At 37.5% G+C, this 23227-nt stretch overlaps 2 protein-coding genes across 2 annotated transcripts; one reads left to right on the forward strand and one right to left on the reverse strand.

Annotated features, from left to right (window-relative positions):
* Positions 1 to 1138: 1138 nt before the first annotated feature.
* Positions 1139 to 5016, reverse strand: mmgt1 (membrane magnesium transporter 1). Its single transcript, XM_079892595.1, has 4 exons — positions 4838 to 5016; positions 2284 to 2336; positions 2089 to 2192; positions 1139 to 2004 (listed from the first exon to the last, which is right to left on the reverse strand). Exons 1-4 carry the CDS (start codon positions 4914 to 4916, stop codon positions 1848 to 1850), a joined length of 393 nt encoding a protein of 130 aa, XP_079748721.1. The 5' UTR covers positions 4917 to 5016; the 3' UTR covers positions 1139 to 1847.
* A 956-nt stretch (positions 5017 to 5972) lies between these two features.
* On the forward strand, positions 5973 to 20272 carry slc9a6a (solute carrier family 9 member A6a). The gene is made up of 16 exons (XM_079892578.1): positions 5973 to 6393; positions 7080 to 7279; positions 8341 to 8418; positions 8542 to 8618; positions 8707 to 8819; positions 9346 to 9451; positions 10840 to 10981; positions 11181 to 11286; positions 11394 to 11482; positions 12674 to 12787; positions 13176 to 13287; positions 13835 to 13988; positions 14262 to 14292; positions 14384 to 14466; positions 16018 to 16123; positions 17233 to 20272. Exons 1-16 carry the CDS (start codon positions 6117 to 6119, stop codon positions 17524 to 17526), a joined length of 2082 nt encoding a protein of 693 aa, XP_079748704.1. The 5' UTR covers positions 5973 to 6116; the 3' UTR covers positions 17527 to 20272.
* Positions 20273 to 23227: the final 2955 nt, after the last annotated feature.

Consider the following 23227-nt stretch of genomic DNA (forward strand, 5'->3'; position numbering starts at 1 on the left):
CTTGTTTTCCAGTGCAAATATCTAAAAAGATTAATTTACTTGACAAGCAAAGTGATATTAAATAAAAAGTCTTATTTTCTGTGAAATTGATCAAAATGAAATATGATTAAAACAGGAAAAAATATCTGCCAGTGGGCTCAGAAAAATCAACTTAATTTTAAGCTTAATTCAAAACCCATTGACATATTTTTGTTTTAATTGTAAACTCTGATATTTTATGCCATGACTTTATGAATTTAAGACTTTGCTCTTAAGGCCCAAATGAAGACATTTGCATACCAGCAGAAAGGCCCTGTAAGTAGCTGTAGTCATTTTTTCTCTTTCAACACCTGCACCTCTCATCTCATTTATAGACCTGATTGTCTATTATGGTGTCACTGTTTGCATCATTAGTGCTAGTTAGTTTGGCAATGCCTGATACATTGCAGGGCTTAATGTTACAACATTATGACGGGAGCATCACTATGAGGCTGATAAAAACTTAGCACTCAGTACTTTGCCATTATGATACCAAAATACACCATCTTTTGTGATGGGGAAATGAGCAAGCTGAGAAGCTAGCAAATAACTGTAGAAATGGTGGACATAATTTTTTTTTTTTAAATCCTTCTGAAAATGATTCCAAATTCCAAATGATACCTGCCATTATCGTTATAGTTGTGGCATGGACTCTAATAACGCAAGTATTATCTCACAAAAGGTAATATGATCTTTATCAGTGTTTAAATCAATGTCATATAAGCTATTAATACCAGAAGAGACTAAATAGTGTTGGGATAAGTGGGTTGCCATTGCAGGTACTTAGCAGGTCTCCTCTAACAAAAAAAAGGGGCTTAGTGAAGGATTAGTATAATTACAGGCTTAAACTGGACTGTTTCTGGACCAACTGCCCATTCTTTACTTGCATGGAAAACAATGCATAACCAGGTTGATTTACCACAACCACATTATGTCCTTGAATGCTCCAGATCCAAGCATAAAATTCATTATAGCATGACAAAAACGTTTTGGCCGGTTAGCAGGTCTTGACATTGCAAAACAATCTTTGTAGCGTAAAACGAACATGCTTAATCGTATAATCTCTTTTAGTTTCATACACATTCAGGATAAACCAGACTTAAGGGGCAAAAATAAGTGGTTTTAATCCAAGTTACAAATTCATCAATAAAATTTTAGAATTTATTAAGGTAAAAATAAGGAGTTGTGTCTCAACATGAAATAAATCAGAAAACATTGCCCTCCCCCAATCCCCCTCCCCCCTCAAAAATGTTTACCATTCATTCCCACTGAGTGTTCACAGTATTGTTAGAATTGCTATTATTCTACATCTATTGTGGCCCTGCTCAGACATGTTTTAATAGTTTCAATCACTCTCAGTATTATTTAAATAAGTTCAAATTTGAATTTCAGCAATCAGAGCTACTGCTTCTGAACACAAAAACAATTTATGGTCCACAATATCGACCTCAATTAAGAAGGGTACAGGGAAGAACCTGTTGCAGTTGGGGGTTCAGTTTAGCCAAAAAACATGGCAAACCAACATCGTACATGATAGGATTCGTGCCCTGTGCGCGACAGCCAACCGGAGGGCTACAGCCGTAACCTACAGACTTAATTAAGACTCCCAAGCAATAACAAGTATTTACAAACATATCAGCTGGAAAAGGAGTTGGCACAGTCCATTGACAAATAGTAACCACAAGAGATGCGTGTTTGTACAGCATATTCACATATACATAAAGACAGGAAAATATGCTTATTTTCCCTTCCAACCGAGGAGCTAAAAAATAAATTTAAGAAAGAAAAACGAAATGAAACCGGACAAGGCAGCCCACAGAAGGCCAGTCTCAATGAAAGTTTTCCAGTTTGCGTAACCGCAGGGGATTGGAGGGCAAGGCCTGGGGACTTGGAGTGGAGGACTCCTGCTCCGGAGCGCAGAAGAGTACTCTGCCTCGGTGATTGAACAGGTAGAACGACGGGTGATTCCTCAATGTGTCAAATGTCCTGTTAGAGCAAACAATAAAGAGACATAAGTGAGCTCGATGCAAGTTATTTCTGATATAGCCAGGCATTAGTCTATGAGCTTACTTGTTTTTGAGCTCTGAAGAAGCATCCATGTCTTTGAACTCGCCTGAGATGTGCACTATGCCATAACACGTGATCACAAACGACAGCAAAGTCTGTAACACTATCTGAAAACACAACACAAGAGAAGCTGTATTGAGGGGAAACAAATGCATGCGATTCAATATGATCAATGTCTGGTGTTTGATTGCAACTTACATCTATAGGTAATGTTTCGTTCTCTTTTTCTGTCAGTCGCATGTAGGATCGGTCTAGAAAAAGAAAAATCTTTTTAGGATGTATGAGAGACATTCCCTCTAAACAAAGGGGTACAACAAGTCATTTTGCAGAGTTACAGAGTCGGAAGTAGCACAATACCACCATTCTTGCACATTAAAAGTTCTTATATTTAAGTTTACAACTGGATTTGTTTTTTGCAATGGGCACATTTGCATGTTTGCTCAAGTTTAGAATTCTCTATGCTTGGCATATAATGCAAAGCTTTTTTTTTTGCAAGTGATAATACATGCAAAAAGAAGTATCTAGCGCTAACTGTTTGCATCTTGTCATGGGAAGCTTGTGTCGTTTCCACAAATCGGTTCTTTCAAACAGTAAAAAAAATTATAATTATATCATCCCGTGGTCTCTAACATTCCAGTCACATTAAGTGCCCTTATTATGCTTTTTTAAATATTACCTTTCATGCAGTGTGCATTGTAGCTGTTTGAGAGTTTAAGGCCTGGTTTCACAGACAGGGCTTAGATTAAGCCAGGATTAGGCAGTAGTTTAATTAGGATATTTAAGTAGCTTTTATAAACTTAAACATTATACTGATGTGCATACTGAGACAAAACAACGACACTGCCATATTTTAAGAGATGTCTTTGCTTTCAGTTAAAACAGCTCAAACATATATTAGTCTGGGACTAAGCTTAAGTCTTGTCTGTGAAACCGGGCATAAAATATCCACAAAATTTTAAAGATCAAAGTGCACAACAAACAAGGTTATTGTCTCCTAAAAGAAAGGATAAATTCTGAACTGCCGAAACGAGTCGTCAGCAATTTCAGTCTCACTTCCGCAACATATCTACGTAGGTTAGTAAAAAATTTGCATAAAGCCAGTAGGGGTGTGCACAAATAGTCAAATATTCGATTTTTCGAAAAATAAGAATACTATTCGAATTGTTACATGTTGCTTTGCTGGCCATAAATGCAGTGCACGCAAACTAAAACTCAGTTATAACTAAGTGGCAGTTTAAGCGACACCATTTCCAACTAATAACGGAAAACTTAATATGCGTTTTGGACGTTCATTTACACGACAACAGAAAATGCAAACAGGCCTGAAAATGCGAACTTTTGAAAACGGGTTAAGTGCAAGTTTTTGAAAACAATACCGTTATCATCTCCTTGTAAACTACTAAAACGCAAATCTGTGAAAACGGTGACAGCATGCGTATTACGCGTTTAGTCTAGGTCCATAGTGTTTCTTTACAAAGTGACATCGCCAACTACTGGCCTGGCATGAATAATACCGTGCTTTAGTCATTTTCACGGATCCGTGTGAATGGGGATCATTTTGACAACGTTGTCATCTGTATAAAGAAAAAACCTTTCCGTTTTTAGTACATCGTTGTCGTGTAAACGTACACTAAATGCACTGGGTGGCGCTATGGAGCTTGTAAAGTTGATTGTATTTGATGACAGTGTCATTATCTGCATCTAGGCGCAGTGAAGTTTGGAATTACTTTGATCAAAATCATTTTACTAAGTGACCTTACAAAATGGAGTTACTTTTGGATGGAGTTTCAGACACAAACAGGTACGGTTTTAAAACGGTTTAATTGGAAATCAATATATCTTATACGTGTGTGTGTGTGTGTGTGTGTGTGTGTCTGTGTGTGTTTAATTAAAATATCTTTCCATATATGGTGATTGGATTTATTGTGTTTAGAAGTGATAATATCGTTTTGTTATTTGAAGAGGTTTAATAAAGGTTTTTATTTATTTTTTTTTTAAATAAAATGTACGAGTCGGACATGCTAGAATGAGACGGTTCTCGGTTCAATGAGTCGAAAGCTGTCGGAACAATTCAGTTGAACCAGTCTATGAGTTGAACATGTTATAGAATCGCTCAATGTGAATCGTGAACGAATCTGTTCAATGAAAAGATCCGACTCAAACGAGAGATTCTGACATCACTGCTGCAGAAATAGCAGGTGAAATGGCATTATTTGGAAAGGAAACAAATTCTGGTTGCGAGTTATTTTTCATTTACTTCGTGAAGATTAATCAACACATTGCCTTTAGGGAAGGTTTGAATAATGTAAGTTTACATAGTAAAGATGACTAACGTTACTTCTGAAATACCAATCATACTGCGTTATATAAACGCCCCGATAAAACTCAACACGCACCGCACAAACACTGATCTTGCACAAGTCTCAGTCAGACTGCACGATAAGTGATTTATGGTAGAAAACAACTTCTTCCCGTGTATTGTGCTGTTATAAATGTTGAGTGTCAAAACCTAGTGAGCTGCCGACCAAGACAGCATTTTTGGACATAATGTACGTGTTCCCACACTCTCTAAATGCTCTCTACACAGGAATCTCACTCGGGTCTGAGTCCTGCTGAAGCTGTCATGCACACTGAGCTCTGCAGAGAGGCCGCACTCACCGCCGGACCACCATCAGCTAAGTTAACGTTACAGCTTACTAAACAACTACATGTCTGTCCAATTCACTCTCGTTTCTGGAAGAACAATACTTACGCTGTGCCGCTGAAAAAGCTGCGTGTGCCAAGGCGAAAAGGCCCACACCAACAACACCTTTCCAAAAGGACGAAGCCATTTTAACTCGAGAACAACCGATCGAGCCAATGCTGGGCGCGTGAAGCTCTCCTCAATGAGCGCTGCGTCATCACCGCCGCACTTCCGGTTGCCCTCTGCCACTTTAAACGTGCATTTAAAGAGACATACGTAGCGAATGTAGGCGAACAGAACAAAATAATAACATAATTACCTATGTTCAATATAAACACACAAACTCTCAACTCAACATTCAAAAGTAACTCAAAAGTCTCTACAGTAAAAAATAAAATATAACTGAATAAAACCCCACAGCTCTACACTGACCCAGAATCTTAAAAATTGAACTGTACAGAATGTATGATCTATTTTACCTACATTTATGAATGTAATACTTACCTAAACATATTCGTTTCATGTACGATTAAAAAACTGTTGTCTTCAAAAGTAATCTAATCACCTGTAGTCTACCTAAAAATCAACATTTGTTTCTCAATAGAATATAAAACTACTGCTTTAAACAAATTAGGTATGCATTTTTTTTTTTATTACACGTTATTATTACTTTATTATTTCACTGCCACTACAGCTGTACACACAATTAACTAGTGAATATAATGATCAAAACAGTAGCTGGTTTTCTGAGGCTGTGCGCCTCAAATATAAATTTGGCAATATAGGAAAATGTTTAAAGAGATATGAGGGTTTTATACCAAAAAGTTGGAGTGCATGGGGATTTGAACTTGTCATTGCAGGAATATTCCATCATGAATGTAGCTTTAATATTCTAATTTAAAATTCTAAACCATTTGAAATATGTTATTAGTGCTGTCAAATCGATTAATCGCAGCATCTAAGCATAAACGTTTTTGTTTATATAATATATTTGTGTGTGTCTGTGTATGCCTATATATATGCACATATATTATATAAACAAAAACTTTTATGTTAGATGCGATTAATCGATTTGACAGCCGTAATAGTTATATAGATTGTTCGACAATGACGATGCAGAATAAAAGGAAACGACCCTCATGCGCAGCGTTTGCCCAGTATGAACTGCTCGAACACATTGTTGGGTTGTCATGTGACGTCACGTGCAGTGGGCGGGACGTCGCTGGGAATCAGGAACAATTTACAGCAGCCTATGATTGTCTCTGCTAATACTCCTGCCTGTGTTCAGCGATCCTGAGCATAGTGCATTCATCTTCTTATATATTTTGCACCTAAAAGAAATGCCAACATGGGCTCTACATGTGAAGTGAACGCCGCGATGAGTGTTTGGAGAACACTGCCTCTGTTTGTTTTGGCGAGCTCCCTCTGCTTGTGCCTGAGCAGAGCTGAAGACAGTGCGATGGAGAACATCGTGACAGAGAAGAAAGCTGAAGAAAGCCACAGACAAGACAGTGCCGACCTGCTGATCTTTATCCTGCTCCTTACCCTGACAATCTTGACCATATGGTTGTTCAAACACCGCCGGTTCAGGTTTCTGCACGAGACTGGACTGGCTATGATATATGGTGAGAACAGTCGTGATAGCAGATCATTTGACTGATCGAACATATGAACTGTGAAGTCGGCTGTATGCTTCCCGCGATAAAGTGGGATCTGTTCATTTAAGTACGCCATGTATGAATATGACTGTCCAAAGGGCAGTGTGGGAGTTGTAGCACAGGGCCTGTAAGGTGTAGCACTCCAGCAGGAGTTAATCTGCCTCCCTGCGTTCCCTGCATATGTTGGCTGCTTTAAAAACCAATGCAGCCAATTTAAAGTTTTATTTTTTAGTGAAGTTTTATTTTTTTCTAATTTCCAGTGTGTAAATTTAGTGCTTCAACTTAAACTTATATCAGTTTGCTGCAAAGGCAATGTTTCTCATTTTCATTTAAAGATTTTTATATTGAATAATATTATTTTATTATATATATTTATTTGATTTGATTTTTATTTTAGTTAAACAGTGTTTTTAATAGTTTTACTTCCACCACAGAACATCTCGCAATTCTGACTTGCTAGAATAAAAAGTCGCAATTACCTTTTTTAATTTTTTATTCAGTGGAAGAAACAAGCTTCCATACAGTTCAGCCCCGGTGATGCTGGGGAAAGTCTTGGCAGGCCGCTTACGGCCTAATTTTTGCCATAGAATTAGAAATGAATACATAAAAACAGAATAATTTTAATAAAATGCGATGTTTCTATCTCTCATCAGGGTTGCTTGTGGGTGTCGTACTGCGTTATGCTATTCATGTGCCCAGCAACATGAACAATGTTACATTGAGCTGTAATGTCAATGCCAGTCCAGCTACACTGCTGATGAATGTCAGTGGTAAGTTCTACGAGTACACACTGAAAGGAGAGATCGGTGCCAATGAAGTCAATGACATTCAGGACAACGAGATGCTCCGCAAGGTAAAATATCACATCACAACAATCATAGAGGAGCCGTTCGACACATATTCAGATGAATTTGAATAGAACACTTGACTTCAACAACAAATGCTATGGGGAATTTATTTGAATATGACTCATACTTGCTTCTGTATTTTTAGATGGATATCCAGTCTGTTTTGCTGAACTCGTTTATGTTTTTCCAGATGCTTCAGGCAAATTCCTGATTTAACTTTGTACCAATAATTAAATTTTCTCACACATACTAATTCAGTGCCTGACAGAATCTGTGGTTGGTTCAGTCTCAAAACGATATTTCTCTGTTAGAACATGTCCCTCAGGTGACAGCTGCATGAAACTGCTTCTATATCGGTTAAAACATGAGGTTTAAGAGTTGCATAATTTAGTTGTTGAAATGTATGATAATTACATGTGATGTTTTGCATAGAAAGTCACACTATATTCAATTATTGAACACTTGGCTCCAGTCAAACCACTAATAAGAGGAAATAGCTCAGATTTTGGTTGCACTTTATTTTACAGTACGTGCTTTTACGTGTACTGGGAAAGTACTGGGAAATTTGAGGTAACTGCATGGGTTAAGGTTAGGTTTAGGGGTAGGTTCAGGGTTAGTACCTAGTTATTACCCAGTTATTGCAATTAAAAAAAAAGATTTCTATTTCAAATAAATGATGTTCCTTTGAACTTTCTATTCATTCTAGAATTAATGTATCACGGTTTCCACAAAAATATTAAGCAGCACAACTGTTTTCAACATTGATATTAATAATAAATGTTTCTTGTGCATCAAATCATCATATTAGAAGGATTTCTGAAGGATCATGTGACCCTGAAGACTGGTGTGATGATGCTGAAAATTCAGCTTTGCATCACAAGAATAAATTACATTTAAAAATAATAATAAAAAAAAAAACATTTTAAATAATATTTCACAATATTACTGTATTTTTGATCAAATAAAGGCAGCCTTGGTGAGCATAAGATAATTATTTCTAAAACATATATCTTTTCTCATCGATTAATGAAATGCCTATATCTGTATCTTTCTATTTCTATTTCAGGTGACCTTTGACCCAGAGGTCTTCTTTAATATTCTCTTGCCCCCCATAATTTTTCATGCTGGATACAGTTTAAAACGAGTAAGGGCTGTTTTTTATTGATTAATACAGACAAATGTTGTGTGCACAAGATCATGTAGTGTTCAACATAGACAAATCAAAGACCATTATTCAATTAATTTCTTCTCTCTATCTGTTTCTCAGAGACATTTCTTCAGGAACTTGGGCTCCATTCTTGTCTATGCATTTGTGGGAACCGTGGTGTCTTGTTTCATCATTGGGTCAGTCTTTTTTCAGTACTTTTTTGAGTGGTTGCTTTAATGATGAGGGTGAGAACCAGCTCTCAGAGGTGTGCTGTTTGTATTTCAGGTTGTTAATGTATGGCTGTGTGACGCTGATGAAGCAAATTGGCCAGCTGGGTGGTGACTTCTTCTTCACTGATTGCCTTTTCTTTGGTGCCATTGTCTCAGCCACTGACCCAGGTATTACAGTCAAAACTCTCTGTAACAGTGCCTAAATGCAGTCATGAGTGTTTTGGTGTGTATTAATCAAATCCCTTTATCTAAAAAATGTTTGCAAGAGGGATGTGTCATGTAACTCCTAGAAACTAAGCCTTGCTGTAGCAGAATTGACCTGCACTATGCTATTTAGAGCAATTTGATCTATCTTTAAAATCTACCCTTTTCAAAGCTCGTCCCCCCTTGGTTACTGTTGCTCACTAAGACAAGCTGCACAGAACATCCCATAGAAATGAATGTGAGAATGCTATTAAAAGTGCAATCTTCAGTAAAATGTGCTCCTAAATTGAATGGATGTTACTCTTACTTTAAAAAACAACATTTTACAATAACAATTTACTATCAGTAGACTCTGGACTTCCATTAGAAATTGCATTAAAATAGAGAAAAAGCATGTCTGATGACGGCAACAGTTGCTAAAGCAGGATTGGTCGGTAATGTTGTTAACGCAGGGCTTAGCGAAGGCATTGATTTATGCTTTGTTTTGTAGTGACAGTTCTGGCCATCTTCAATGAGCTGCACGTGGATTCTGACCTGTACGCTCTGCTGTTTGGAGAAAGTGTCCTGAACGATGCCGTCGCTGTCGTACTGTCCTCGTAAGTCCTCTACTGCCGATGATCACACACTGCTATGTGTAAACAAACTGCTTTTGTTGGTTCATTCATTAATATTAATGATTTTGAGATATAACTGTTTTGGGTTTTTATAAACTCAGTGCAGAATGAATAATTAACACTTTTCATTTAACACCCGATTTTTCCTCTGCTGGACCTATCATCTGCTCCAGTATGCTGCTTTATTACGGGAGGCAAAGTGGGGCGGGGCGTCACAGCCCTGGAGGTGTGGCTTATGCAGAGGGCGGGAACCAGACACTGAGAACGCCCCTCAATGGGTGTGCCACACATTTAGAGCTTTGAGCCTTCCGAGTGGATTTTTAGTGTGTGCATTGGCTGGTCTTTACCAGAACATGCAGAGTGAATGACCCACAGACATGCTTCACACCGGCACCTGTAGTGAACTCATCCCTCAAGGAAGTAGAATTCCTCTTTACTTCTATTTTAACCGCCTGTAGAGGACTCATGAAGTCCATCGGTTATAGATGGTGTGTAGATGATGAGGCAGAGCTGTGGGTATTTGCTGATTTGATGATAGTCCTTTGCTTCTTAGTTTGAAGTGATCCTGTGTTGCTCTAGAGAGTTTACTTTTGTTCCTACCTATCCTCTGTACTAAAACTCTAGCATGTAAGTACATCTCTCTAAAAAGCTATTCAATTTCATGAGGATTCAAAACTTCCTTGCTCAAATGAATTAATGTAGCTAAAAGTAACTGCTATTCTAAATTCTACCCTAATCCAAAGAAAAGAGTGTAATTTAAATTAAGCTTCAAAACCCCTCTTCCACAGCTAAAACTATGGAAAAGTTCACCAAAACCAGCACTCTTCCAGATGGTGTGTATCACCTGCTGCTATGCATATATTAACTTAATTCTCAGTAAGGTTCCCAGTCATTTCAGTCTGGTCTTAACCTTTTATGTGGAGTGTTTTAGCAGCGATTGTTTTTATGATTTAGGTTGTGATTGAGTTAAAAACTACATTAAGCACAACAGAAGACTAGTAAACAAAAGTGCTCATTTCACATTTCTCATTCTAAGGATCAGAGATGCATTGAAAAAACTAAATTACACAGAAACATTGACATTATGTTCCTCAGGGAACAAAATAGATGATAGAAAATGTATAATATGACCTCTTGAAGAAAACTGTCCAGAGAATGGGAAATAGAATATAAATTGAATATCTCTGATGAGCACACTTATCTGATACTAATAAGTTCAGATTTTGCCAAAACTTTAGCACACTTTTCCAGCCCTGCTCATAACGCTAATATTTGTTATGATTTTCCAATAGCGAATGGATCTTTATCCTTTTAGATTTTTGCAGGTTTGACATTGGAATTACTTGAATGGGTCTGTGTCATTTTTCCAGGTCTATTGTAGCATATCAGCCTGAGGGAAACAACAGTCACACGTTTGAAGCCATGGCCATGCTGAAGTCATTTGGCATCTTCCTGGGGGTCTTCAGTGGTTCTTTTGCTCTTGGAATGGCAACTGGAGTCGTAACTGCATTGATATCCTTTACTGGTTCAATATTGTGTGTCACTTTTTTTGTTGTTGGTATGAACCATGGTGCTTATGAAAAAGAAATGGGTTCAAATCTCATCTGTATTGATCGAATTCTTCTTCTCTCCACGTGATTGTTACTATTAATGTAAAATAATGTATCTAGTGGTTTATTCATCCTGAAGTTACTCCTTGACTCCCTTCCACGTTACTAAGTTCACTAAGCTTAGAGACTTACCATTGCTGGAGACGGCACTGTTCTTCCTCATGTCCTGGAGCACATTCCTACTGGCTGAGGCCTGTGGATTTACAGGTGAGCTTGAGTTCCCCATAGAATCTTCTAGAAACTACCTAGAAACATATTGCATACTTCTATATTTGAATGCTTGTTCCTGCTCATCCTGTTGGGTTCACCCTCAGGTGTGGTGGCGGTTCTGTTCTGTGGAATGACACAGGCCCATTACACCTTTAACAACCTGTCTCCTGAATCCCAGGACAGGACGAAACAAGTAAGATTAAAAAGTTACTTTTATTTTAGGCTCTCTCTCAGCCCACTCCCTAGTTTGCATGATGTACACTCAAAAGTACATTCAAATGTTTTTTTTAAATGTTTTAGAAAGAAGTCTCATCCCCACCAAGGCTGCTTTAATTTGATAAAAATACAGTAAAACAGTAATATTGTGAAATATTATTACAATTTCTATTCTATTATAATCTATTTTAAAATGTAATTTATTAGTGCGATGGCAAAGCTGAATTGTCAGCATCATTACTCCAGTCCTCAGTGGCACATGAAATCATAAAATATATGCTGATTTGATGCTAGAGAAACGTTTATCATCATCATCATTATTATTATTATTATTATTATTATTATCAATATTGAAAACAAATGCGCTGCTTAATATTTTTTGGAAATTTCTTTTTAAATGTATCTTTTCAGGGTCATTAGATGAATAGAAGGTTCAAAAGATCTATGTTTATTTGAAATACAAATCTTTACATTATAAATAACATTATAAATGTCTTTACTGTTATTTTTGGTCAATTTAATGTGTCCTTGCTGAAAAGTATTAATAATAAAAAAAAAAATCTGACTGACCCCCAACTTTTTTAAGGTAGTTTATACCTTGAAAACAAATTTAGGCACTAGCAAGGGCCTTGATCCAGTGAACATTGGGACACTGGTTACTCAGTTACATCATGTGACATGATTATGACATTGTACATTAAACCATACAGTAGCTAATATTTAGCAGCAAGTTATCATTGTTGTATAATGTCATTGTACATCTTCATTATAGCAACTAAAAAGTACAGTGCCATCATGAAATAGATGCTTGTCCTGCATTGATTTTTCAGAAGCAAAATAATGGCATCAATAGATAATAAGATAATAATGGCATTCAGACTTATAATACATACTATAATACAACAGGGCTCAACATTATTACAATATAAACATTAGTACAAAGTTATGAATAAATGAACAAATGAACAAATACATAAAACTATGTAGCTGTTTTTACAATGTAGCTGAACTGTAGCCACAAATCTTTTCTTTTTACCCTAGTAATGCTTTTACGTCAAAATTTTCTAAGGCAGGTCTGTTGAATTTGTCAGAGGTTGATCTATGAAATATGAACTGTATATAATATAAACATCTCACTATGATTTCATGTCACTGTGCTCTCTTTCAGTTATTCGAGCTACTGAATTTCCTGGCTGAGAACTTCATATTTTCCTACATGGGCTTGACATTGTTTACCTTCCAGAATCACGTCTTCAATCCAATCTTCATAGTGGGTGCATTCGTATCCTAAGACTTCAGCTTTGTGCCTAAGGACTAAATGAGCAGACAAAGTGATATAATAGTTAAATGCTCTCAGCAAATGTAAAACATGTGGAAAATCTGATGGATCACTATTATTAAAAAGGCAAGTGTTTGCTCATGTTAGACGGCAGTACTTTGCTTAATGTTATCAAGGAAGTGGCTGGCTGTTGTTGTTGAGTTATATGTCCAGGGTGTTACAGCTCATTGTGTTTCCCAGAAATCAATGGCCCAGAACCACTTTTTCATTAACAAAGCCCTCAGAAAGACTCAGGAAGGGCAACATGTCATGATTTTGATTAGGCTGTAGATGCTGTCAGTTCAGAATTAGCTCCATTTTTACAGCCACTCCTTGACACCACTCCACTCAGCTGGCCGTGTTTCTGGGCAGAGCGGCAAACATCTACCCCCTCTCCTTCCTGCTGAACTTGGGCCGCAAAAACAAGATCACCCCCAATTTCCAGCACATGATGATGTTTGCAGGTTTGTGCGTAGAGCTGCAACGGATTCCTATGGTTAGCCATGATTTAAACTACGAAGAACATGCCAAAACCAAAAGTCTTATCGAGGTTAAATAGTTTAGTCTTTCAAAATCTTTTTTTTTTTTTAAATCCATTTTGCTGGTTTATAGTCTGAACAGCTAAAAAAAAAAAAAAAAAATCCAAACCAATTCCATATGAGGTTTGAAATGTATTGACGTTTTTTGGAAATTATTTTCAGTCATAGTGGACAGATTGAATTTCAGTTTTTCATTCTTTTCCCATTTACTCTCACATGTGGCATTTACTGTGTACTGAGCGAACAAGTGAACAATTTCCATATACAGAACATGCATGAATGTGTAAATGGTAAAGTAATGCATCTGACGCTTGCGTTGTGTGATGAATTCAGCACAGCAGCAAGATTTCAATCTGGACATGAGCAAAGACTCTCACTGACTCTCTCTCTCTGAATCTGATTTGAAAAACAAATCAGATTTATGGCCAGTGTGAACCAATTCTTGGTATTTTCTTGCCCCACTGCTCACCAGGTCTTCGTGGCGCCATGACTTTTGCCCTGTCAATCAGGGATACGGCCACATATGCACGGCAGATGATGTTCTCCACCACGCTGCTGGTGGTTTTCTTCACCGTTTGGATCTGTGGTGGAGGCACAACTCAGATGCTGTCCTGCCAGAATATCCGGTCAGTTCTAACCTCTTCTTTAGTCTGAATGATCTTTTCCTGTCAGACATGTAGACTATGAGCATGGGTAACTCATTAGACATGTTTTTTTGGTCTTATTTGTGTCCTTTTTCATGTGGAAGTAATATGTAAACACCATGAGCCATATAAAACTCTTTTCCAAACTTATTTAGCAGCTAAAACTCACTTTTGAGTGGATGAAATTGCAACAAACTTTTTTGTTCTGTAAGTGTTTTATTACTTCTTGCTGTAATACTGTTTTGTGTTTGACAGTGTTGGAGTGGACGCAGATCAGGAGAACTTTGTAAGTGTTTTTGGTCTGCTGTAGTCAGACGTAGGGTTTTATATCAGAGCAGAGCTGTTTAATGATGGGTTTCCTCTGTGTCCATCTGCAGATCGGCCCTGATGGAGTGGAAAGGAGGAGCACTAAACATGAGAGCGCCTGGCCCTTCAGGATCTGGTATAACTTTGATCACAAGTATCCTTTGCTGTGTAGCTCTTATTAGTAACCTGCAAAAAGAACATAAAAGATATAATCTCTCTCAAATTTCTACACTGGATCTTCAAATCCATTTAGTTGGTTTATAGTCTGTACAGCAAAAAAATAAAAATTCTAAACCAATTCCATATGAGGTTTGACACATATTGATGATTTTTGGAAATGATTTTCATTAATAATGGCCTGGTGGGATTTCAATTTTTCATTCTTTCAGTTTTTCATACGTTCAGCACATGCATGAATGTGTAACCCCTGTACCAAAAAAACTAAGATAGACTTAGATAACCGTAACAGTTTCCATCCCGTTTCCAATCTTCCCTTCCTTGCAAAAATTTTAGAGCGAATTGTTGCTTCTCAATTACACACTCATCTTGCTGTAAACAATCTCTTTGAGTCCCGTTAATCCGGCTTCCGTAAACTCCATAGCACTGTAACGATATTAGTTAAGGTCACTAATAACTTGTTAATTGTTTTGGACTCTAACTGTCTTCCAAATTTGACCCTTCTTGATCATAGTGTCGCTTTTGACACTGTAGATCTTTCTTTTGCACCCGTTTAGAGACTGTATTCAGTGTTTCTGATACTGCACTAAACTGGTTTAAGTCCTACCTCTCAGATTGTAAGCAATTTGTTACTATGGGAGGATGCAGGTCTGAGATTTGTTTGGTGCAATCTTGCGTTCCTCAGGGATCAGTCTTAGGCCCTTTATTCTTTAGCATTTACATTTTTCCCCTTTGGCCATCTCTTAAGATCACTCTGTCTTAACTTTCATTTTTATGCAGATGACACCCAGATTTCATGCATTCAAAATTTTGATGATAATGTGGCTGTGGCCTTTCGTTCTCAATGTATTTCTGAGATTCGAAAAATGGCTGTCTCAATTTTCTTTGTCTTAACAGTGACAAGACTGAGGTTATGCTCATTGGCTTACCCTACCAACTACGTAAAGCTGGGTCTTTAGCCTTATTGGATGGTTCTATTCTGGAGTTTCAAACAAAACTAAAAAGATTAGCAAATATGTTTGATTCTAATTTAACATTTGATCCTCATGTCCAGAATACTGTTGAAACATATTTTTTTGATCTTAGAAACATTGCCAGAATACGTCCCATGTTCTCGTTCGCTGTGTCTGAAAAATGTATCAACGTTTTTGTATTTTCCCGCATTGATTATTGCAATGCTCTACTGGCTGGGGTTTCAAAAGCTACCCTAAATATGTAAGTGACATGAGAAGGCCAAGTATGGTAATCCATTTAACCCATCCAAGTTAGTGCACACACATTAGGAGCAGTCAGTAGTGAAAATGTAGTATGTCATCTGGTATTCTATGCATGAATGTAAACTTCAGATATAGTACAAATGGCATTTTATTTTGCTATTCTGAACACAGCCTGACACTGCTAATGGTCAACTGGGAAGTTCAATCATGGTCCTGTTTACTGGACAGAGTTGCTTTGGATAAAAGCGTCTGATATTTGATTGTTTGTGTTTTTGTTCCGAAAAGCCTTCCTTAACCCTGTTGACTTGCAGTTATCTGAAGCCCATTCTGACCCACAGCGGACCACCGCTCACTGCCACACTTCCTGCGTGCTGTGGTCCTCTGGCACGCTGCCTCACCAGCCAACAGGCGTATGAGGTTTGTACTTTACCCGCATGCTGTGGACTAATAATTATATGTAGTTCTGTCTGGATCTTCCTCTTCTTTTAGCTAGAAAGAAGGTCTTGATTTGGGAGAAACTAGTCATTTATGTACTACCAGATGGCGACGGACCCCTCAGAATCACTCTTAAGCCCTATTCGGACTATAATTGTTTCTCATGGGGTCGTACGGTATTTTCAACATTTACAGGGGTTAGTCGGTGATTTTATTGCCGTCCGAATCCAGAATGTCAGTGTTTTTCTCCCACCACCCGCGTAAAAATCCCAGACCAAATTACCTACTGTTTTTTGACGAACACCAAGGTTGTGCAGTGATTTAATTGCGTCCGAATCCACATCTCTGAATTTACAAGAAGAGATCACTTCAGAATTCATTGTTTAGATCCTTTTTGATCACTACCAAGCACCGTAGCCTATGTACGATAACTGTTGCGCTTCACTGTAAGCATTTTGGAAGCACTTTAAAGATGTACTTTTTTATTACTGAAATGCTGGAAAGTATTTACAAGAACAATATTTCAGCGAACAAAAAGGAGAAAGAGAAAAAAGCATGTAAACGTTTAAAATGGGCCGTTATTGTGGCCGTTATTTTTATCTGAGATAATATATTACATATAAAAGATTATAAGGTAATAAAAAATTATATGATTATTAAATAACCTTTATGTACAGCACCGTTAAAATGTTTATAGGTCAGTGAGGTTTTCTATTTTGAAGAAGTCTCTTATGCTTACAAAGGCTGCATTTATTTGTTAAAAAATAGAATAACAGAATTGTGAAATATTATTACAATATAAAATAACTGTTTTCTACTTTCATGTATTTTTCAGGATTCTTTGATGAATAGAAAGTTCAAAATAACAGCATTTATTAAAAAAAAAAATATATATATATATATAGTTTATAAATGTTTTTTACTGTCACTTTTGATCCATTCAATGTATCCTCTTTAAAAAAATAAATAAAATCTGACCCCAAACTTTTGTACCCCAAAATCTGTAATTATGTTGTAAGTCTCTTTGCTGAATGACTACTCAGAAACTGCTAAAATTCAAGTGATGAAATCACCATTGTGCTTTCTTTCAGAATGAGGAGCAGCTGAAAGACGACGACTCCGACCTGATCCTGAATGACGGTGACATCACGCTGACGTACGGTGACATCACCGTGAGCACAGATGCTACAGGCGCTCACACGAGCGGTACGGCCGTCGGAGGAGTGGCCGTGAACTCTGACGAGGCTCTGGATCGAGAGCTGGCGTTCGGCGACCATGAGCTGGTGATCCGAGGCACCCGATTGGTCCTGCCCATGGATGATTCGGAGCCCCCGCTGCCTCTCGACTCCCACCGCCACCGGCACAAGTATGAAACGATGAGTTGAACGGGGCAAGCGGTGACCGAACGAGTCTCTCTTCTCTCTATCATCTCTCATCCGGAGCGATCTCTCTCAGCACCTCTCCTGTCTCTGAAGTGGCTGGTTTGATGTCTCTACCTCATTCATCACTCTTTCTTTTACATCATTACAGAAATGTAAACTATTTATTCACTTCTCTTCTGCAAAGCATTATGGGCTTTTTTTCTGTTTCCGGCGACTCTGCCGCTAACGAGACCGCTTAGCACCCGACATCACGGATCGGAAGCATGCTCTGGTTTCTCCAAGTTTATCATGACAACAGAATAAGCATACTAAGCATACTTTTATTGTCTGTATAGCAAGGAGTAAAATTGCCGTGACCTGGCCTGCATGTTTATTTGTGTCCTCTCTTGTCGTGCGAGCGCTTGTTTAGGAGATGTGAAAAGAGTCTGTGGGTCTGAAGCTTTTTACTGCCTTCTCTTGTTGTGACAGTCTGACAGAGGCGTGCTGACCGGTGGCTCTGCGTTTGCTCTGCAGTTTCAATCAAGTGCCTGTCGAATGTAGTTTTCCCCCTTTGAGCAAAATGACACTCTTTGCCGTCCACTAGAGGGAGGTCTTGTGTTATCATACCGTTTTGTTCGTATGAGCTGTGCGGGCGGACGCCATTCACTCAGAACTCAGAGTAACTTGTGATTGGCTGTAGAGACATGCTTGGATCTTATATTGTGACCTTTGACTGTGAATCTATGGAGGTTTTTACATGTTATTGTTCTGCCCAGTCAGAAGATAGAGGGCCAATCATATAGTGCAATTTCTTTTCTTTTTCTTTTTCTTTTTTTTGTTGTTGTAACATTTTTCTAAGACAACTAATTGCATAAAGACATTTTTTCTTCTTTTTTCCATGTAGTCAAAAACAAGTGAGCAATTGTCATGTTTAACTAAGAATGTTTTTGACATGGATTTGAGATTATGCATTGGTATTACAAAACCATATTATAAGTAAAAAAATTGCCCTTGTTTTTTGTAGTTGGCAGAATTGGGCGATCAGATTTAGAAAAAAATGTCAGTGGGACTTTAGCCTTTTTTTCTTTTTATTCCTAATTTTTGCATGACATGTAATGTGGAGAAGCATAACGCTCCACGTTTTCTTCCCAAAGTCCTTTTTGTGTGTTCATGTTTTACAAATTGAAAACTCTTTATCTGTCTTGATCAGTGTAGAACAAAATCTTCAAATTTTAGAATCATTTTAAAAGGGCTGAATGAATAAAATGAGTTTTAACGTTCACACCTACATAAAAAAAAAAAAGAAAAAAAACCTTGTACGAGGCATCATGTTCTGTCTAATAGTTTCAGGCTTGACCACGTGACCAATTGACGGGCATCTGAAAACATGGTTAGAATTGTATGCAGTTATGAACGCAGTGAAATCAATCTGTATTATAGTAGGATCTTTACATTTAGACCTGCATCCCAATTTTCATACTTTCCATCCCAAATAGTGTGTGAGGTGAGTGACTGAGGATTAGAATTAGTGCGAAAAACTTTACATGCTTGCAGAATCTGAAAGATATGAGCTTCTTTTTTCTTTTCTTTTTGAATATGGCCGATAAGAACCGATAAAAAGCAAAGGGTACTTCAACTGTGGTAGTCTATGGTATCAACACAAAAAAATCATGATGTCCAAAAACTGTTGTACTGTTTTACTACATACTTCATGATGTCTTTCCCATCATCAGTGAAGTATATACATTGTGTGCTCTAGAAGGATGTAAACTGGGATGCTGCTAATGATTTAGAGTTATAATTGACTTAAAGATGATGCAAGAAGGCATGACCCAACACGATCAGAAAATGAAGGAACATTAGTAGAGGAGCGAACAGATCTTTTGTTAAATTCAGTTTGTGTGTTTGTAGTTTCTCTTTTGCTTTCTGGCAGTTAGTGGACTGTGTAGAAACCGCTTGTTGTTTGGATGAGGGCCAGGGTGGCATCATTAACTGTGGAGCAGGAAGTGTTGATAACACACCACCCTGCCAACAATGTCTGTGTGCTGGAAAGTTGAACACGCTCTGGAACGAGAGGATGACGGCTGGTCATCATAGTGGCACTGCACCGATATCTCCTGCTGTGCAGGATCATGTGATGAGAGGCCACAGTATTATAATACACAGGAACATTGTGTGTGTGTGTGTTTGAATAGACGCGGTAGAGCATTATTAGCAGATTTGCACTTTTCATTTTTAATTTGCATTAAAGAGATACCTGAGAATACATATTTGTTTGTCAGAGCTTCATAAGATGAGCAAATGAACTCCAATACAGATCATGTCACTGCTTTTTGTCCTTTGAATGAGAAATTCAGACATCCTGGTAAATTCTTCTTTTGGGGAAAAAATGGTGTCTAGAGAAAGTGTTCAGTATCTGTAAGCAGCAGCAAGATTTCTTAAATGTTTATATTTGTAGTTCTGGAGAATGAAGCTTTTTTCCTTTCAGACAGCAAATGACCTTATGAGTATGTGAATCTATGAATTTCAGCGTAGGAGTGGACAGAACTGTGCATCCCAGCTAGTCCAAAGTAGCAGAAGCCAGTTGAGTGGGCTTTAATGGTGGTAAATGTGCTGTTTGTACTGGTACGTAGCTGTGTGTTTGTCACACTATGTGCAGATCTGCTCTAATGTGTTGCAGGTACTGACTGTTTACATCTGTGTAAATATTCTCATCTGTTCATGTGTGTGCAATGGTCAATAAACAGAAGCCTGTGCTTTCAATGAAGTGATCATGTGTAATGTATGTCTGTTTTTATTTACAATCACTATATTCCCAGACATCGGATAAACTCGGACATTCATAATATATACTTGGGAGTTCATTCACAAACTCGGACATTCATACTATTTACTTGGGAGTTCACTATATTCACAAACTTGGACATTCATAATATATACTTGGGAGTTCACTATATTCACAAACTTGGACATTCATAATATATACTTGGGAGTTCACTATATTCACAAACTCGGACATTCATACTATATACTTGGGAGTTCACTATATTCACAAACTCGGACACTCATAATATATACTTGTGAGTTCACTATATTCACAAACTTGGACATTCATAATATATACTTGGGAGTTCACTATATTCACAAACTTGGACATTCATAATATATACTTGGGAGTTCACTATATTCACAAACTCGGACATTCATACTATATACTTGGGAGTTCACTATATTCACAAACTCGGACATTCATAATATATACTTGGGAGTTCACTATATTCACAAACTCGGACATTCATAATATATACTTGGGAGTTCACTATATTCACAAACTCGGACATTCATAATATATACTTGGGAGTTCACTATATTCACAAACTCGGACATTCATACTATATACTTGGGAGTTCACTATATTCACAAACTCGGACATTCATACTATATACTTGGGAGTTCACTATATTCACAAACTCGGACATTCATACTATATACTTGGGAGTTCACTATATTCACAAACTCGGACACTCATAATATATACTTGGGAGTTCACTATATTCACAAACTCGGACATTTCAAAACTGAAACACTGCTAAAACTCTTCTTAGGTGCTGACATCATTCCTAAAGCAGCTGTTTGGAAGCTGTGTAAATGAAATATGTCTGATACAACGAGGCTAATGGCCTCTAGTTAAAAGGCCCTTTTGATTTATTTTCGTCTAAAACACTAAATAGCAACAAGCACCATCACAATACTTTCCTAAACACGTTTTTATTTGATTAAAAAACAGTAACAGTAATATTATAAAATATTTTACATTTTAAAATATTATTTTTAAGATAAAATAATATTCTTTAAATAAAAAAAAAACCTTAGTGACTTGTTTAAATTGAATGGTTGTGTATTTAGAGACAAAATGCTTGTTAAAGGGATGGTTCGGAGTAAAATCAACCTAGGGTCCTTGACCTCGAGCCAAACACCCCCATAATAAGCCTTTTTTCCCTTGGTCGAACATTATTAAAGTTAGAGCTTATTTAGAGATATCAGCCGAATGGTTTAGTGCAGACGCTAATGGATCCAAGGTTGTAAATTACCCCACTAATAATGGCCAGAATGGTACCAAACTTCTACAGTAGTACAAATAGGTTCTGTGCTCATAAAACGGGGCATTGGAAAGCTTGTAAGTACATCAGGAGTTTATTTAAATAACCCTTGCCTGATGGCTTATGCTACCGCTAACCCGGACGTTGAGGTCACTTACGTGATTTGGGAAAAGCCCGTAAAAAGTCCTCAGAAAGCGATGCATAAGGATGTAGTGTAACGAACGCCCAGTTCCAGGATTGATGGTAGAACCAGTTTGCAACAATGATTAGTTAACACTAAGTTGTCAACACTTCGGAAAAAATTATAATTCGTCGTTACACTACGTCCTTATGCATCGCTTTCCGCCAGGACTTTTACGTTTTCTTTTACTCAAATTGCATTGTTGGATCAATATTGTTGTCATATATGTTGGGACTGACTATATATTTGGTGGTGGAATTCACATTTTCCTCAATGGTCTTTTAGCCTGTACCATTTACTTTAATGTCTGTTGACTATTTAATCACCATAGACCCAGAACAGCCAGCTCTCACTTGTTCTGATGAGAGAAGAGGAGAGGTCAGACTGAAGAAGGATCAGGTAACATGTTCCTTATATGGTCAGAACTCTTAACAAGAGCACATCCTTACTGGAATCACATCCAGTCCAACATTTACATCATAGTCTGACAACAATGCAGAAAAAGTGATTTGTGTCAGTTTATTGGGGAAAACACAGCAACACCTTTACCCAATCACATTGTAACAAACCAGACATGCAACGTCTAAGAACTAAAGACAATTTTTTAGTAGATTCAACTCATTTCTATTTCAGTAAATGAGATGTTATATCTTGTATTTTTGGTTTCAGTGTGTCAATGAGATCATCTGCTGCACTGGAAAACTGTCTTCTCTCCACTGTTGTATGTGACAGATTTTGGCCATCACTGTTGTAAAGGAGACCTGTACAGGTGAAACTAACATAATGGTCAAATGATATTGGAAAATTGGGCCTGTTTTAAGGCAAAATAAAAGATAGAAGGCCGTCTGCTTCACAAGCACTATCAGTTCTTTATTTCCACAGACATTAACAGCAGATACAAATATTATGACACAGTAAAATGGATGGAAAAAAATCCATTCTCAGCCCAAATTGAAACATTTCACTCTTTAAATGGAGGCATGTCTGTTAATTATAGAGACAAGGCATCACACTTTTTACTCCAGTTCATGTTTCTCAGGTGGGTTTATTAAGTCACTTTCTATTTTTACAATGAACTACACTTTATTTTAGTTGTTCACCATTTTTTTTTGCTGGACTAATTATAAACTATTTATCTGTGCACATCTTTTTTTTAATTCATGTGCCCTCATAATCTTTAATCAAAATAACTTCCCTTCCTCTTGCAATGACATCTCTTCTCTGATGATGCGTTCACCTGCGTGGGGGCGGAACAACCTGTCACTCACATGACATCACAACAATAGCAAACCACACCTGTTTCTGTTTCACGCCGACTACAAAAATCTATTGAACATTTGGGGGCCGTTCACACACAGAAAGCAATGCGCTACTTTTCCATTGTTTTCCATGTAAACACGCTCTAGTCTAGACAGACGAGTATAACCGTGCGGCGTGCGCTCAC

This window comes from Squalius cephalus, assembly GCF_949319135.1.
Source record: "Squalius cephalus genome assembly, chromosome: 14".
Taxonomy (NCBI): Eukaryota; Metazoa; Chordata; class Actinopteri; order Cypriniformes; family Leuciscidae; genus Squalius; species Squalius cephalus.

What these genes read in the sequence shown, in the direction of transcription:
- mmgt1 (XM_079892595.1), bottom strand. Translation starts at nt 4,916, where the DNA reads ATGGCTTCGTCCTTTTGGAAAGGTGTTGTTGGTGTGGGCCTTTTCGCC. An exon ending in AGCTTTTTCAGCGGCACAGC is followed by an intron (nt 2,337 to 4,837) that starts GTAAGTATTGTT and finishes TTCTTTTTCTAG; the next exon opens with ACCGATCCTACATGCGACTG. An exon ending in ACGAAACATTACCTATAGAT is followed by an intron (nt 2,193 to 2,283) that starts GTAAGTTGCAAT and finishes TTGTGTTTTCAG; the next exon opens with ATAGTGTTACAGACTTTGCT.
- slc9a6a (XM_079892578.1), top strand. Translation starts at nt 6,117, where the DNA reads ATGGGCTCTACATGTGAAGTGAACGCCGCGATGAGTGTTTGGAGAACA. An exon ending in TGTCTCAGCCACTGACCCAG is followed by an intron (nt 8,820 to 9,345) that starts GTATTACAGTCA and finishes TTTGTTTTGTAG; the next exon opens with TGACAGTTCTGGCCATCTTC. An exon ending in GCACATGATGATGTTTGCAG is followed by an intron (nt 13,288 to 13,834) that starts GTTTGTGCGTAG and finishes ACTGCTCACCAG; the next exon opens with GTCTTCGTGGCGCCATGACT.